Raw genomic sequence first — 14,595 nt, forward strand, 5'->3', positions numbered from 1 at the left:
AAAATGATATGAGACGGTGTCTTGTTGAAATGTTGAATCCGCGTCGTCTACCTTGTATCTTGTAAAGAACACCATGTGACTGCGCTCGAAGATCGTTTGGAACAACCACAGTTAAAGTAACACCAAGCATAGCTACATGATCCCCCTCCTCTTCTAAAAAGCCAATGCTCCGTTGACGGAGACTGAATCGAAGCCGCTTCCAGCAAGCGCTTCCCCGTGAACAGTACGCTCCCCCCAATCTACCACCGACCTTGCACACTAACAGTCTCTACCAGGCCCCTCGACCTCTACCACCATCGTCGACGCCCAGGTGTGATGCCGTATTGCCAGCACGGCGGCGACAGACAGAGCTAGCGGTATTACTAGTGACTGACTAAACACTTACCCCAAACGCGTATTTACTCCAAGATAAATCATGCAACTGAAGTCATGCAACTTATCTAATCGCAGGCCAAGAGATTTTCGGACAAAGAAGCCGGCAACTGGGTCGTCGCCTACGCTTCGTTCGTGTGGCGCCGCCCGGTGGGTGGGCAGCCCGGGGAAACTGGGACCGGAACCGGAACCGGGACCGGCTACACAGCGGCGGCCGCTAAACCTCCCTAGATGCCAATCTAGTATGCGCTGGCAAGAACGAACATTGCGATTCATTTTCGTGAAACGCAGCACGTTTCGAGCCAGCAAGGAACCCCTCTAGTCGCTCACTTTATCATGGAAGTACAGTACCCCGGATTTGGCCGCTCCAGGGTAACTAATGCCGCGAGAAAGAGGGCGAGCTATAGGCCGACTTGTTTGGTATTATATCGGTATGCCAAGCCTCCCTCGGTTGATATCCTCACAGTCGTACATGGCCTCAACGCTACCCCTACATTGATAGGCTCTCTCGCGGCGGCTCGTCTCCTTTTCCCATTATCTTTTTGCCCATAGTTCTTGGCAGATTGTTCTGCACATGGTCAACTTGAAGATCAACACCAATGGCACGGCAAATGCAATCCCGCTATCTAAATGGGTCTAGCCTGGGGCCCCGGCCTTTGGAGACGATCGCGCCCCATTACACCGCATTTGCCACTTGTGGGGGTTTGGAGGTTGATAACTCATTACATGGCGGCACTGACGCGCATTTGCGGGCTTGTATTACCCCTCTTGGTCATTGCTTTGCAGTGGCTTGACTGCTTGTCTACTGACCGTTCGACATCAGAGGAAGGATCAAAATGGGCCAACGCTGATAACAACCCTGCAAATCAAGTCTCGGCCTGTCGGTCAACACCTACCAGTATATCGGTCCCTAGCGTGCCGTCTTTATCATGCGTGATTCATTCTTTCTAGCGTCTCTTTAGTTGAACCTTGAGTTTCCCGTGCTCCACCACCACAGTGCCGACATGCTCCTCCCTCGCCCTATATAGCCCTCTTTCAGCACCAATTCATCATATCCAAATTCCGCTCTTCACGTATGATCCCCCCATAGCGTGACCCAACCCTCGCCATCCAACAATGAAACTCGACGCGGCCACCGCGCCGCCGCGCCGTCTCTCGCAGCAAGACGCGGCCGCGGCCGCCGTCCTCGAGCAGCTCGGGCACAAGCAGGAGCTGAAGCGCAACTTCTCGATGCTGTCGATGCTGGGGCTCGCGTTTGCCATTCTCAACACGTGGACGGCGCTGGCGGCGTCGATTACGCTCGCGCTGCCGTCGGGCGGCTCGTCGTCGGTCGTGTGGGGGCTCGTCGTCGCGGGCGCGCTCAACCTGTGCCTCGCGGCGTCGCTCGGCGAGTTCCTGTCGGCGTACCCGACCGCGGGCGGGCAGTACCACTGGGTCGCCATCATCGCGTGGCGGCGCTGGGCGCGCGGCCTGAGCTACGCCACCGGCTGGATCAACGTGTCCGGCTGGATCGCGCTGACGGCCACGACGGGCCTGCTCGGCAGCACCTTTGTCGTCAACATCATCTCGCTGCTGCACCCGAGCTACGCGCCCCAGCCGTGGCACCAGTTCCTCATCTACATTGGGTTCACGCTCGCCGCGCTCGTCATTAATGCCTTCTTGACCCGCATCCTGCCCATGGTCACGCAGGCCGCGTTCCTGTGGTCGCTGGCGGGCTTCGTCATCATCAGCATCACGACGCTGGCCTGCGCGTCCGGCGACTACCAGAGCGGCGAGTTTGTCTTTACGCAGTTTACCAACAAGACTGGCTGGCCGGATGGTCTTGCTTGGATGCTAGGATTGTTGCAGGGCGCTTTTGCACTGACGGGTACGTTTATTCTTCGCGCGCCGGCTGTGAAGAATACAGCTAACTGATGCGGTTCAGGATTCGACGCCACTGCGCACATGATTGAGGAGATTCCCGACCCTCAGCGCCAGGGCCCCAGAATCATGCTGTACTCTATTGGCATCGGCATGTTTACCGGCTTCATCTTCCTCATCTGCCTCCTCCTCGTCACAAAGGACATTGATGCCGTCATCGAGGCGCCATGGGGCCCTCTGCTGCAGGTCTTCATGGATGCCACCAACAACAAAGCCGGAAGCGTCTGCCTGCTGCTCTTCCCCATCGTCTGCATGCTCTTTACCGCCATCACCATCATGTGCACGAGCAGCCGCATGAGCTACGCCTTTGCCCGCGACCGCGGCATGCCATTCTCCAGCGTCCTTGCCAAGGTGCACCCGACGCTCGACGTGCCCCTCAATGCGCTGATCTGGACGGCAGCGTGGGTCATCGTCTTTGGATGCATCTTTCTGGGGTCCAGCAGCACGTTCAACGCCATCACCTCGGCATCTGTGGTTGCGCTCGGCGTGACGTATGCCATTCCGCCGACCATCAACGTTCTTCGAGGACGCCGCATGTTGCCAGAAGACCGCCCTTTTAAGATTCCTGAGCCTTTTGGTTGGATATTGAATATTGTAAGAAATGCCTATCCTGGAACGCCTGGGCATGAGTTAACATTGGTAGATTGGTATTATGTGGTCCGTTCTTACTACCGTCCTGTTCGTCTTCCCCCCGGAGCTTCCGGTCACTGGAAGCAATATGAATTACGCCATTGCCGCCTTTGGGGTTATTCTGCTCATCGCTGGAGGGACATGGATCTTGGACGGTCGTAAAAACTACCACGGACCTCAGCTCAACGTCGAAACTTTAGCTGAGGGTACGGTGGAGGGCATGGACCCTGCCGAAGAGAAGACGGATCGTATTCCAAGCAGCGCAAAGAAGGAGTGGGTATCTTGAAGATAGCATCAACTTTTTTCCCCTTTAAAAATCCAATGATGACGTGGGTGGGTATGTCTGTTTGCTTTGATGCGACTTCCCAACGAGGAAATGGTCTCAAGTCCGTCCTGGTTTATTTAATTATAGACACAAAACATGAGATCTTGTGTGGCTTTCTCTTGATAGATCGACCCACTGATCGCGTTATCCGTCCCGACTAAGCGATCAGGAGCCGCATCCTCGTCACAGAGCACAGATTGTGAGGGCATGCAACGCTCAGGCGCAGTTTCAGCATGAGTATTATTAGGAGCAATGACAACAATAACCAGAGCACAGAGGTTTCGTCCCCACTCCTACACAACCAAACGGATCAAGACAAGAAATTGCCACTGTTCTGTTTCCTAAACATCATGCGGGTTTCAGGCTGGCTGCTTGTAGATGGACTTTGTGGTTGCTTGTCGATCCCTACGCTGGCGCGTCGAGTCAGAACGTTGCCTAAGCGAAATTGAAAGGTTGTAGGGTGATAGGCAACCCTCAGCAACAAGATGGGGACTGACTGGATATATACCTTTCTGCAGGTTTTGATGGCGCGATCACAGACGGCGAGTTTCATATAGTGCGGCGACCCGGACGCTTGGTTCTCTACCGCTTCCGATTCTAATACCCTCGGGTCCTCAAAACATTAAATGTTAATCTTTCTTAGACGAATAGTTTCCTATATAATACTTCACGTGTATCGTAATTTCCGTTCTTCCTCAACAGCTTCGCCTATCCTTCTCTAACACGCCCAAGTCGCCAACTTGACCTGATCAACTCATCATCCGCTTATTTGAAACATCTTTATCGAATCCGCCGCAGACGCAGACTCCAAAGACTCTTTCCCATCTTTCACAATGCAGCCCCAATATGCTCTCGTCTCCCTCCTCGTCGGGCTGAACGGACACACTGTTCTTGCGGCGCCGACCTTCGGCCTCGTCTGCGACGCCATGAACATGCTCATGGGCGACCAGAACATCATTCCCTGCGGCAACAGGAGCAACAAAGCGCCGCCGGCCAAGGAAGACATTGCCGCGGCCGCGCAGCAGTGGCGGGGCGACACGCAAACCGTGTCCGACTTTCTCTCGCACGCCGAGTCCCTGAGCCCGCAGCAACGGCAGGAGCAGGGCCAGATTGCCTTTGACGCCGAGGAAGACGAGCTCCTCCACAAGGCCGTTCTCGACCGCGTGTTCCTCAACGGGACCGCCGAGAACCGGGACCCCGGCGTGGTGGCCGCCGACGACGTGCTGGTCGGGCAGGGCACGTTCCGGTTCGTCGAGGACACGCTGGCCCTCTTTGCCAAGCGGGGAGCAAAGTTGACGACGGACGAGGTGGCGACGATGATCAAGGCGGTGAACCAGGATCGGTGCCGCAATGTGCTGCCGGCGATTGATTCATACCTCAAGGCGGCGCAGAGTGTGACTGGCGCCAGAGAGGGAACGTTGAAGGCTGTGCGACCGAGCAATTGTTAGTCGGCCGCTTTTGTGGTGTTTGCCTTGGCGTCGACGTTGGCTGTATAAAGTACTGTTGTAGGTGGAATGGACGGTTGAAGTGTATGATGGGATATTTGTTTGTATTAAATTTTACATTTTTCTTTTCTAATTGCTACGGACTGTGCGGCACCCAGCGCCTTCTAGGGTAGCGCGTACCTATATCGGTGTAACAAGCCACAATACAAATCAATACTGGCAGCATTGTTGGTACGAATCATTTTGCCTTTCTCCGTGGCACAGCCAATGGTGCTAGCAGCGCTAAGCCTTCACTGCTGGTAACTACCTAGGTACCTATGATATAGCGACGCCCTGAAATTCATCAGCGACTAGCAGTAGACACCACGATTCATGAGACTATTCGCCGAGCCTGTACTATTTCTAGTGCTAGTAGTATTTTATGGCAACTATAGTTTATACGAAAATTCCTACATAAAACGAAGCTGGTTTAACCAAGAGACGACGAAAGGTAAAAAAGAAGGACTGACATGTGGGATTTGTGCGGGATACAGGGACGATCGGTAATCGGCATCGGTAAATAAAGCGCTAACAAACTGGCCAACTCCACTAACGTTAGTAGTAATCGACAAAGCTGTAACCCCACTAAAAAGTTGAATCTTCAACTCAACATTCTCCTCCCTCACTTTGCTTCCGCGCCTGCACCTCAACCAGCCATGGGCCCTAAGCAAGCTCCTGCCGGTGCCGGCCCAGGCAAGACGAAACCCGGCGGCGCGTCCTCGTCCTCCAACAGCCGCCACGATAAGTCGGCGCCGGCACCGCGACGCTTGCAAGTCCACCTCGCCCGCAACATCCCGTCCGCGCCAGCTGCCTCGGCCCTGCGCGATGGCGCCCTGGACCTGCCCGCCTTTGTGGCCGCGCACGCGTTCGAGATCCGCGCGCTCGAGCAGAGCATGGCCACGTCCAAGGCCGTGCGGAGCGCCCGCGCCTTCCAGCAGGTGCCCCGCGGTCTGCGCCGCCGCGCCGCCAGTCACAACCCGCGCCGCGTGCCCCGCCGCCTGCAGCTGCGAGCGCGTAGGGAAATGGCCGAGGACAACACACCTATGGTCCAGCCGCGCCGCCGCGCGCCGACCTCGACGAGAGCCCGCCTCCGCGCCGAGACGGCAAAGCGCCTGCGAATTCTGGCTGCGCGGACGAGGAGGAGGAAGATGACGATGGCCAAGACGGGCGACGACAAGGTGGCGAGTGGCGTCGTGCCCCAGACGACGCGCCGGAAAATTCGACGGAATCAGCTCAACCAGCCTCCGCGGCCGCCGCCGCGCTTCCGAAAGCGACAGACGGACAAGACGTGGCTGCCCACGCATCTGTGGCACGCCAAGCGCGCGCGCATGACCCCGCCGAGCAGCCCGCTGTGGCGGTTTGCCATCCCGCTGACACCGAGCGAAAAGGTGTACCGACCGACGCACCGAGCACAAGGCGAACGAGGAACACTGGTCTGGGATACGAGTTACATGAGTACCATAGGTCTCTACGGTCACGAGGCAGGACTCTGTCGCGTGTTGCAGCGCATCGGTCTCGTCGATGACGGCTACTGGAACGACCGGGGGAAGAAATGGAGACAGGGCACACGTTCACGCTCGACCGTCATCAGCAGGGAGCACCACGGACGACCACGACCCATGTGCCCGTGTACAGTGGTGTGGAATCCGCAACCCGCCGCCGACGATCAAAGCAGGACGCAGCGACAGGTTTTCCTGCGCGTGCATCCGTCTGCATTCAAAGAAGTCTTTGACCAGCTGCTTCGACTGACCAAAATGGAAACACCACGGCTGTATATCGAGGACCTGCGCTTCGAGATTGGCAGCATCGAGCTCACCGGCCCGGCGTCCACCGAGGCGCTGCTCGCGGTGCTGACGCCCCATCCGGCCGCCGGAAAGTCGAGTCTGAATCACGGCCAAATCTTTACATCGCTGCACGGCCTCACCAATCCCGCGGCGCTGCCCGCCAACGCGCTGCTCGCCACGACCGTGCAAGATCCGCGTCTCCGCTACCCGCCCCGGCGGCTCGACGGCTGGGACGATGACAAACTACCGGAGCGGTTGATGGAGAAGATAGCGGAGTGGCCTTCAGAGCGCGACTTGGATCGCAACCTACTATTCGACAGAAACGCCCGGCACAAGGCCACCCTGCTTCCCACGCAGCAGGCCATCTACAAGCGCCGCAGCTCCGCCGTCGCCGGCGCTCTCCTCCCGCCCACCGCCGCCGACCCAGAAATCCCCATCACCCTGCTCGCCAGCCGCGCCGCGTCCGGCACGCAGACCCAAGGCGCCTGGACGCTGCTGCTGCCGTGGGGGTGCGTGCTGCCCGTCTGGCACAGCCTCGTGCGCTGCCCCCTGCTCTCCGGCGGCAACCCGCGCTTCGCGGGCGTCGACGAGGCGCGCCAGGTTTCCCTCGAGCGCAGCGTGCCCTGGTTCCCGGCCGACTACCCGGGAACGGACGCGGGCGCAGACTGGGAGCGCGCCAAACGGGCAGAGCGCCAAAGGGACTACGCGAAGCGGCCCAAGAGCAAGCGCACGGAATGGGCGTCGCTGAATCTCGGGGCGGGCCGAAAGGGCGAGGTCGGCGACGGGCTGGCGTGCGATTTTGAGCTTATTTTCGGTCTCAAGCCCGACGGCGCGGCGGTGCCCGCAGGAGACCCCATGGAGGGCGTCGAGACGACGGCAGCACCAAAGGCACCAGACGTGGATTGTCTCAGGCTGCTGAACCAGGTATCCAGGGCCGACATTCAGGCCCATCTCACTACCACAAAGCCACAGGAGTTGCCAGACAATGCCGTCACCAGCATCCGCATCACCATCATCGGCCGCGGCGTCGTCACCAGCTGCGCTCGCATCTACCGCTTACCCCAGCCTTCAGCACCAGCGCCCGGCGCATCCCCCACCGTCCAAGTGCCGTCCACCGAGCCTCCCGCCGGTGCATCTCCCGCCCTGCCCGGCAATCTCCGCGCGCAGTGGCTCGCCAAGCTGTCCGAGACGGCACGGCCGGCGACGACCAAGCAAAAGCGGTCCGAGGCTACCGACATGCAGCACCGGAAGCGGATGCTCGCGCAGACGCTGACGGCGCCGCCCGCGCCGTACCCGCCGCTCGCGGCCAACTACAGTACAATTGACGGCCACCACCCGGTGGTGCCCGACGCGGAGGACCTCGTCGGGTTCGTCACGTCCGGATCGTACAACATGGCGCGCGGCCGCGGCACGGCAGTCGGGGCGCTGGCCGTGGACAGGGTGCTCGCGGATCTGCGGACGAGGCCCAAGGAGGCGAAGCTGTGCATCGTGAGGAACGCGGGCGAGAACGTCGGCTGGTTGGCGCGGTGGGAGCATGTATAACAAAAGCGGGCAATAAACAACGTCATAAATATCCGAACCTGGTTAGTGACATGATGATAAATAACAGATTCATACAAATCCGGACCCTGTTAGTGAAATAATGGTACATGATTACCTCCTGTATTTAATTCACGGGATGGCGTGTCATAGGCTGCGCCTATGACGACGAAGGGCGCTGATGACAACTTCAGCTCAACCATCAGCGTATATAAGCCTACTCCAATTCCAATCATAATCATCCAAACTCAACATTCAATTCCATCCCAACCGCACAAAAAAACCCGCTACGATGACCACCAACCTTCCCACCCGTGTCAGCGGCGGCTGTCTCTGCCAGGGCGTCCGCTACACCATCACCTTTCCGCCCTCCCACGATTTCCTCAACGCCGTTAGTCCCCCTCCCCGTCCCTCTCTCGCCCTCCTACCGCTAACCCCGCCAGACATCGACGTGCCAGTGCTCGCAGTGCCGCAAGCAGACGGGCAGCCTCGTCTTCCGCGCGCACAAGGTGCCGCGGGGCAGCGTGGCGTGGACGGCGCGCGCCACGCTGCACACGTACCGCGCCTCGCCGGGCAACGCGCGCGGCTTCTGCGGCCGCTGCGGCGCGCTGCTCTTCTGGGCGGCCGACGCGGAGGATGCGCTGAGCGTGTGCGTCGGCACGCTCGACGACGATGTGCTGCGGGAGCACGGCCGCGTGCTGACGTATGCCGAGAGACACTTGTTCTGCGTAAATGACATCCAGGGCGTGACGGACCATCTGCCGGGGAAGAAGTATCCGCAGAGTGACTGATGGGTTGGCAGTTTTCACTAGGCTCTGTACCGTTACTTTTAGAATTCGTTCCTCTTTTACTTGCATCATCAGCTACATTGGTGTGCCAAGGTGTCGTTTAGACACTTTCCTTTATTCCTGCCGCGTCCAAGTCTCCTCTCTCGTTGAAACGGTCGATAAACTTGACCACCTTGCGCCCTGTCGTGCTCTTCTCAAACCCGTCCGTGTTCTCCAGCACGCGCATGCAAAATGACTCCTCCTCCCCCTCCAGCGACAAGAGCACGCGCACGCGCTCCGCCATGTGCTTGAGCAGCGCCGCCTCCAGGTCCTTGTCCCGCGCGCCGCTCGGCAGCACGCGCAGCTCGAGGCACGGCAGCAGGTCCTGCGCGCCGTTCTGCAAAATGGCCTGCCACTGGAGCAGCCCGTAGCGCGGGTCGTCGGCAATGGCCGCCAGGTTGCGGAACTCAATGTAGTCGCCCTCCCAGTCGAAGCTGAAGCGGCGGTCGCGGCCCTGCAGCCGCAGCACGCGCAGGTGCGCGCGGTCCGCCACCACCGCCGCTGTCGGGGGCAGCTCGTGCAGCGAGCCCACGTCGCCCGAGACGTACCGCACGAGGGGGTTGCGCAGGCGGCACAGCGACGTCAGCACAATCATGCCAGTGGCGCCGTCGGGCAGCGGCCGCGCTCGGCCGACCTGGTCGGGGAAGATTTCGACGAGCATGGTGCGCGTGTCGTAGACAAAGTCGGTTGCGGCGTCGCCGTCGCCGTCGCCGGTCAGCGCCGGGTTGCTGAGCGCCCAGGGCCCGGACTCGGCGCTGGCCAGCAGCGAGCAGACGGCGACGGCGTCGCCGAGCGTGGCGCGGAGAAAGGCGCGCTGCGCGCGCGTGAGCACCTCGGACGTGTAGACGATCTTGTCGAGGCGGATCTGGTGCCGCGTCTCGGGCGGCAGCGTCGCCACGTGGCGCGCCAGGTTGACAATCTGGCTGCTGTCGCCCGACACGGCGTTGGCGTGGTACTTGATGAGCAGCTGCACGACGTCGGGCAGCGGCATGTGGCTGCCGGCGGCGAGCGTGCACGCGCCGGCGCACTCCATGATTTCCAGCGTCAGGTCGAGCGCTCTGCGGGGGGTTGTGCCCGTCAGCAAGGGGCCCGGGGGGGGTGTGATCAGAGGGCAGGAAAAGCTTGGATCTCGAGACGTACCTGTATAAGCCGCCGCCTGAGTGCATGCTCACGACCCAGTCGCGGCTGCTGAGCGTGCCGGTGCTGGCAATGAGGCTGCCAAACTCGGCTCGCTGGCGGCGGTTCTCGGCGCCGTCGGTGGCGAAGAAGAGCGGCTGGGCACCGCGGCCGCCGCCGGTGATGCTGACGTAGCTCGACTGGCGATATGTGTTTTCGGGGCTCGTGTCGTTGACGAGTCGCTGTATCGTGGTATATCTTGGATCGAGGTTAGAGGATAGTGACGTCGTCATGGGCGCTGCTCTCACAGTGTTTCTTTGTGTAGCAGCGGCCAAGCGGCCAGTTGCTCGGCCTTGTCATCGTGTGCCGTTTGCTGGACGATTTGGTCCACGGCCTCCCTGGTAGGAGGGTGCGTGACATTCTCGTCGTAGAAGCAGTGCTTCTTGGCCACGGCCAAAACAACGGACAGTGGATACACCATGACGGAAGAGAAGAAGAAACCTGTTTAATTATGCAGTGCTGGGAAACTATGCAGAAGCAGGCCAAGGTCGGCGGACCAAGAAGAGGGAAGATTTGGTGTATACAAGTTGCGCTTGAGCGACATGTCGCCCCCAGCAAAGGTGCATTTCAAAACACGTTTTCCCCGTGCTACTTGACGTCAATTTGTTTCATCGCTTGAACGACATAATTTGTCTTGGCTCGGCTTTTGTGTAAGTTGGGTCGAGGTGCATAAATGCGTGCATTGGCGCCCGAGAAGCACAGCTGTCTCATGGCGTGCAGATGATGTGCTGTTGAGAGCTCAGTACTACAGTCAGTACTCAGTACTACAGTGCAATCAGTTTAATGTCCAATCAATTTGGCCAAAACACTGCCGCTATTTACGGATTGCATATGCAGCAAGACCAGTATGCGCATACCTAGGCTGAGGGAAGACAACATTTTGTCTTTTTTCTAAACGACCAAGTGCTAGCAAAAATGGGAGAGAAATTATCCATTTGGATTTATTTTTCCCTATTTTCCCCTATTTTCCCCTATTCTTCCCCATGATATGATACCTTTGCAGATGGGTCACGCACGAATTCAAGTGAGTAATTCGTATCGCACCAAGCGTATATAGTATATACCTATCCATCAGTTATGACGCAGCTGCATGCGGCCCGGACAAAGAAACAAGGCGGGCCCTGCTATTATTGAACAGTATTAATACATATTACTTGACGTCTCATTCCATGCCAGCAGGTGTGCATCTATTTTGGTGCTGCGCGACGCACTGTACGCACAGTAGGCGCACTGTCTGCACACCACTGTATGCACAGTGCCAGCAAACGTCGTGCACCCACACAAGTCTATTTTGCTCATCCCATCATCACATCATCACATCATTATTTGTACCTTCAGCCCAGATGAGGTGGCTCCTCATCATACCCTCAGCCCCAGATGAGGTGGCTTGGCGCATCTCGCTCCCGCTCTCGGAAGCAAGCTCCGTGAGATGGAGCCAAGAACGTTCAGGGTCATGACCACTTCGCGAGATTGTTCTGCTGCACATGTTTCAAGAGCTGCTGGCTCCGTATTTATCTCCCAGATAAGTTTGACGTGCTTACTCTCTGCGCATGCGTCTGCTGCTGGAAATCCTCCGCCAGCCACAAACGTTTTCAGCTGCGTTGATATGTGCAGCGATATAGGCACCTGCGGCACCTTCCGAGACAATCTCATCCGATATGTGGATATGAAGAAATTTCGGCGCCCCTGTGGGTTCTTGCATCATTCATCTATTCCGAGACACGCATAGATTACATCTGTGTTTTATTGTGTACGACATACACCTGTGACACCGGCAATGCGCCGTGGCCATCATCGTCGACAGCAGTGGTGCAGAACCAGCATGTATAATATCGCATCTCAAGGCAACCCAATACTACCAAACAATCTAACTTTTTCCCGCTGGCCTATGCAGCCTTCCTGTCGCTCACCTTGGCTTGCTCCGCCTGCTCCGCCTCCGTCAACAGCTCCTCCGTCGTCTCCTCCATCCCAGGAAACGGCGCCGCGTCCCAGCGGACCCTCCGCAGGTGCCTCTCCGGATCCGTCACCTCGTTCCGCGCATGCAGCCAGCGCCTGTTATCCAGCAAGATGACAGACCCCGCCGGCAGATCCGCGGCCGCAAAGTGCATCGTCTCGTGCTCCTGCGCCGCGAGGTGCTGAATCGCGGCCTTGAGCGCCTTGAGCGCCGCCGCCGCCGCCTCGTCCAGCGGTGTCACGATATCCTCGCGGAAGCGAATCAGTCCGGGCCGCCCCTGCGCGTCCGCCACGAGCAGCCGCCCGCGAATCGCCGTCGGCGCCGCCGGGTCCTTGACAAACTCGGCCGGGATGGCGATGCGGAACGCGTCGCCGCGCATGAGCGTCGCCCGCGTCGCCGCATCGAGGTGCGCGCCCAGCCGCGCCGCGCTCAGCACCGACAGCGTGCCCCCGCCGAAGCGGTCAGCCCGCAGCACCTGCAGCGCGAAGTAGCGCGGCGGCGGGTACTCGTAGCTGCAGTCCGTGTGCCACGGAAACTCGTCCATGGTCTCGGAGCGCGCCTGGTGATGGTGCGCCGTCTGAAAAGACGACGTCGCGCCAAAGCTCGGCCGCACGTCCCAGAACCAGCCGCGCGTCGCGCTGTGCGCGAGCGGCAGCCGGTGCCCGTGGTGGGCGTGCAGGCTTCGGATCAGCCCTTCCAAGTAGCGGCTGGCGTCGTCGCGGAAGCCGAGTGTGATGCGGAGGATACCGTCCTGCTCGAGGTGGCGCGCGACGAGTCCGACGTGGTCGACATTCTGGCTGTAGGAGAGATCGGGCGCGAGAAGCGTCGTGACGGCGTGGGACAGCCTGCTGTTTGTCGAGTAAAGGAGCCTAGAGCTGGCCGGGCAGCCAAGCCGCAGATGCGGCCTGACGCAGCCCCAGCCTTTTGTGCGGCCCGAGCGAAGCAATGTGGAAGCTAGCGACGCCATGTTTGATGAGCTATGGAATTTGAGTGCATCTGATAAGAAACCAAGTCGCCAGGTTTTCTCGCGCGGTCTTTATAGGCCTCGTCTCGAACCATCTGTGCGACATAATATATCGTGTATGCGCAAATCCACATACGGATACGTAGACGCTTCTCATTCCATCCTCAAGCCCCTGCAGAGTCACGTAAAGTGGTCCAGGCCCGTATCCTGGTCCTCCTTGTCCGATATGTCGGCAGGCTGTGGACTGCATGCGCGAGGTGAGCGGGTTTGGATGAGCCGCATGGAGAAGGCATCGACCCGCTGTGGGCTTTTGAAGCCGTTGAAGGCATGAATGAGGCAAAACTCACCGAGGAACCCTGCGCGTTATGGAACCCTACAAACTGCAAGTCGAAAAATGCAAGTAACCAACGCAGTCCGCCCCCGTCGCCGAGACTAGCCGTTCGTCGCGAGAGTCTTGGACGTTTCTGACCAGCTCCTTCTTGTTGCAGGTTTTCGCAATATGCATGTCTCGGGGCTCTTATATCTAGGAAAATCCTTCCCACAGCTGCAGGCAACGAAATAAAACGCCATCGCCGCCAGCCCCAGCCAATACTGCAGCCGCGTGTCTCAGCCGCTTCCGTCACCGGTACACGCCACATTATACCCAACATAAAACACTCGATTCGAGACCATGGCCATGCCGGCTGCCGATCGCATGAGACAGGTCCACCTGGGTCTTGGCTCAAGTAGGTGCGCCGCCTCTGCAGACGACGGCACGACAGCCCAAGAGCAGCACGCCGCGCACGAGGCGCTCCTGCTGGCCCGGTGCCCGCCCAGCACCTGGCCGCACGGCTCGTTGCCGTGCCAGCTGCCCACGGCCTATCCTCGTCACGGCCGCGCACGGCCGGCAGCTAGCGGCGCTGCACGGGGCGCTGGCCGCGGCGCTCAACGACATTGTGCCGCGCTGGTGGCGCGACGTCGACGCCGCGTTTCCGCAGCGCATGCCGCTGGCCGAAGACGAGGAGCAGCTTCTCCAGGTACGCCCAGTTGTGAACAACTTGATCTATAATGGCGAGAGGAACCGGAACCCGCTAAAGAAGAACAACAGTGGCTGGACGAGCAGCAGCAGCTGGGTCGGCTTCGTCCGTACGCGACGTGCCAGGGCGCGTGGCGCCCCGACTTTCTCATCGAAGAGGTGCGCGACGACAACGGCCGGGCGACGGAGAATTTCCGCGTGTCCGAGATCAATGCCCGCTTCTGCTTCAACGGCTTCATGCACGTGGCGTACGGCAGCGCGGCGCTCGAGGACATGGGCGCCGCGCAGTCCGGCCTCGTCGCCGCGACCGACGGATCGCAGGTACCAAACTCCCTTTCTCCATCCCATCGGGCTCCGTGTGGCAAAGCAAGCTTACTGACCCCCTGCGCGCGCAAGATCGTCGACGGCCTGTTGGGCCTCTTCGAGCGCGACAAGCCGCTTCACATCCTCAAGGGCGACGAGACCGGCATCGACATGCCCATGTTTGTGCACGCCGCGCGTCTCCGTCTCGGCGGCCGGTCCCCGCGCGTCATCGCCCCGGGCGACCTGCGTCTGTCGGCCCCCGACGCGGACAGCCGCACGACGCTCTGCTGCCTGGCCCCCGA

General features: G+C 59.5%; 6 protein-coding genes across 6 annotated transcripts; 4 read left to right on the top strand and 2 right to left on the bottom strand.

Moving 5' to 3' along the window:
* Positions 1 to 1,488: 1,488 nt before the first annotated feature.
* CCM_03454 (GABA permease GabA) lies at positions 1,489 to 3,208 on the top strand (the record flags this gene model as incomplete). The annotated part of the gene is made up of 3 exons (XM_006668605.1): positions 1,489 to 2,239; positions 2,297 to 2,886; positions 2,936 to 3,208. 3 exons carry the CDS (start codon positions 1,489 to 1,491, stop codon positions 3,206 to 3,208), a joined length of 1,614 nt encoding a protein of 537 aa, XP_006668668.1.
* Positions 3,209 to 4,080: 872 nt separating this feature from the next.
* On the top strand, positions 4,081 to 4,695 carry CCM_03455 (uncharacterized protein; the record flags this gene model as incomplete). The annotated part of the gene is made up of 1 exon (XM_006668606.1): positions 4,081 to 4,695. One exon carries the CDS (start codon positions 4,081 to 4,083, stop codon positions 4,693 to 4,695), a length of 615 nt encoding a protein of 204 aa, XP_006668669.1.
* Positions 4,696 to 5,387: 692 nt separating this feature from the next.
* On the top strand, positions 5,388 to 8,057 carry CCM_03456 (ribonuclease P complex subunit Pop1, putative; the record flags this gene model as incomplete). The annotated part of the gene is made up of 1 exon (XM_006668607.1): positions 5,388 to 8,057. One exon carries the CDS (start codon positions 5,388 to 5,390, stop codon positions 8,055 to 8,057), a length of 2,670 nt encoding a protein of 889 aa, XP_006668670.1.
* Positions 8,058 to 8,346: 289 nt separating this feature from the next.
* On the top strand, positions 8,347 to 8,845 carry CCM_03457 (putative glutathione-dependent formaldehyde-activating protein; the record flags this gene model as incomplete). Its single annotated transcript, XM_006668608.1, has 2 exons — positions 8,347 to 8,445; positions 8,498 to 8,845. 2 exons carry the CDS (start codon positions 8,347 to 8,349, stop codon positions 8,843 to 8,845), a joined length of 447 nt encoding a protein of 148 aa, XP_006668671.1.
* A 97-nt stretch (positions 8,846 to 8,942) lies between these two features.
* On the bottom strand, positions 8,943 to 10,478 carry CCM_03458 (uncharacterized protein; the record flags this gene model as incomplete). The annotated part of the gene is made up of 3 exons (XM_006668609.1): positions 8,943 to 9,939; positions 10,022 to 10,255; positions 10,306 to 10,478. The coding sequence occupies 3 exons, from the start codon at positions 10,476 to 10,478 to the stop codon at positions 8,943 to 8,945; spliced, it is 1,404 nt and encodes a 467-aa protein (XP_006668672.1).
* A 1,465-nt stretch (positions 10,479 to 11,943) lies between these two features.
* On the bottom strand, positions 11,944 to 12,978 carry CCM_03459 (uncharacterized protein; the record flags this gene model as incomplete). Its single annotated transcript, XM_006668610.1, has 1 exon — positions 11,944 to 12,978. The coding sequence occupies one exon, from the start codon at positions 12,976 to 12,978 to the stop codon at positions 11,944 to 11,946; it is 1,035 nt and encodes a 344-aa protein (XP_006668673.1).
* Positions 12,979 to 14,595: the final 1,617 nt, after the last annotated feature.

This window comes from Cordyceps militaris (assembly GCF_000225605.1).
Source record: "Cordyceps militaris CM01 unplaced genomic scaffold CCM_S00002, whole genome shotgun sequence".
Classification (NCBI taxonomy): domain Eukaryota; kingdom Fungi; phylum Ascomycota; class Sordariomycetes; order Hypocreales; family Cordycipitaceae; genus Cordyceps; species Cordyceps militaris.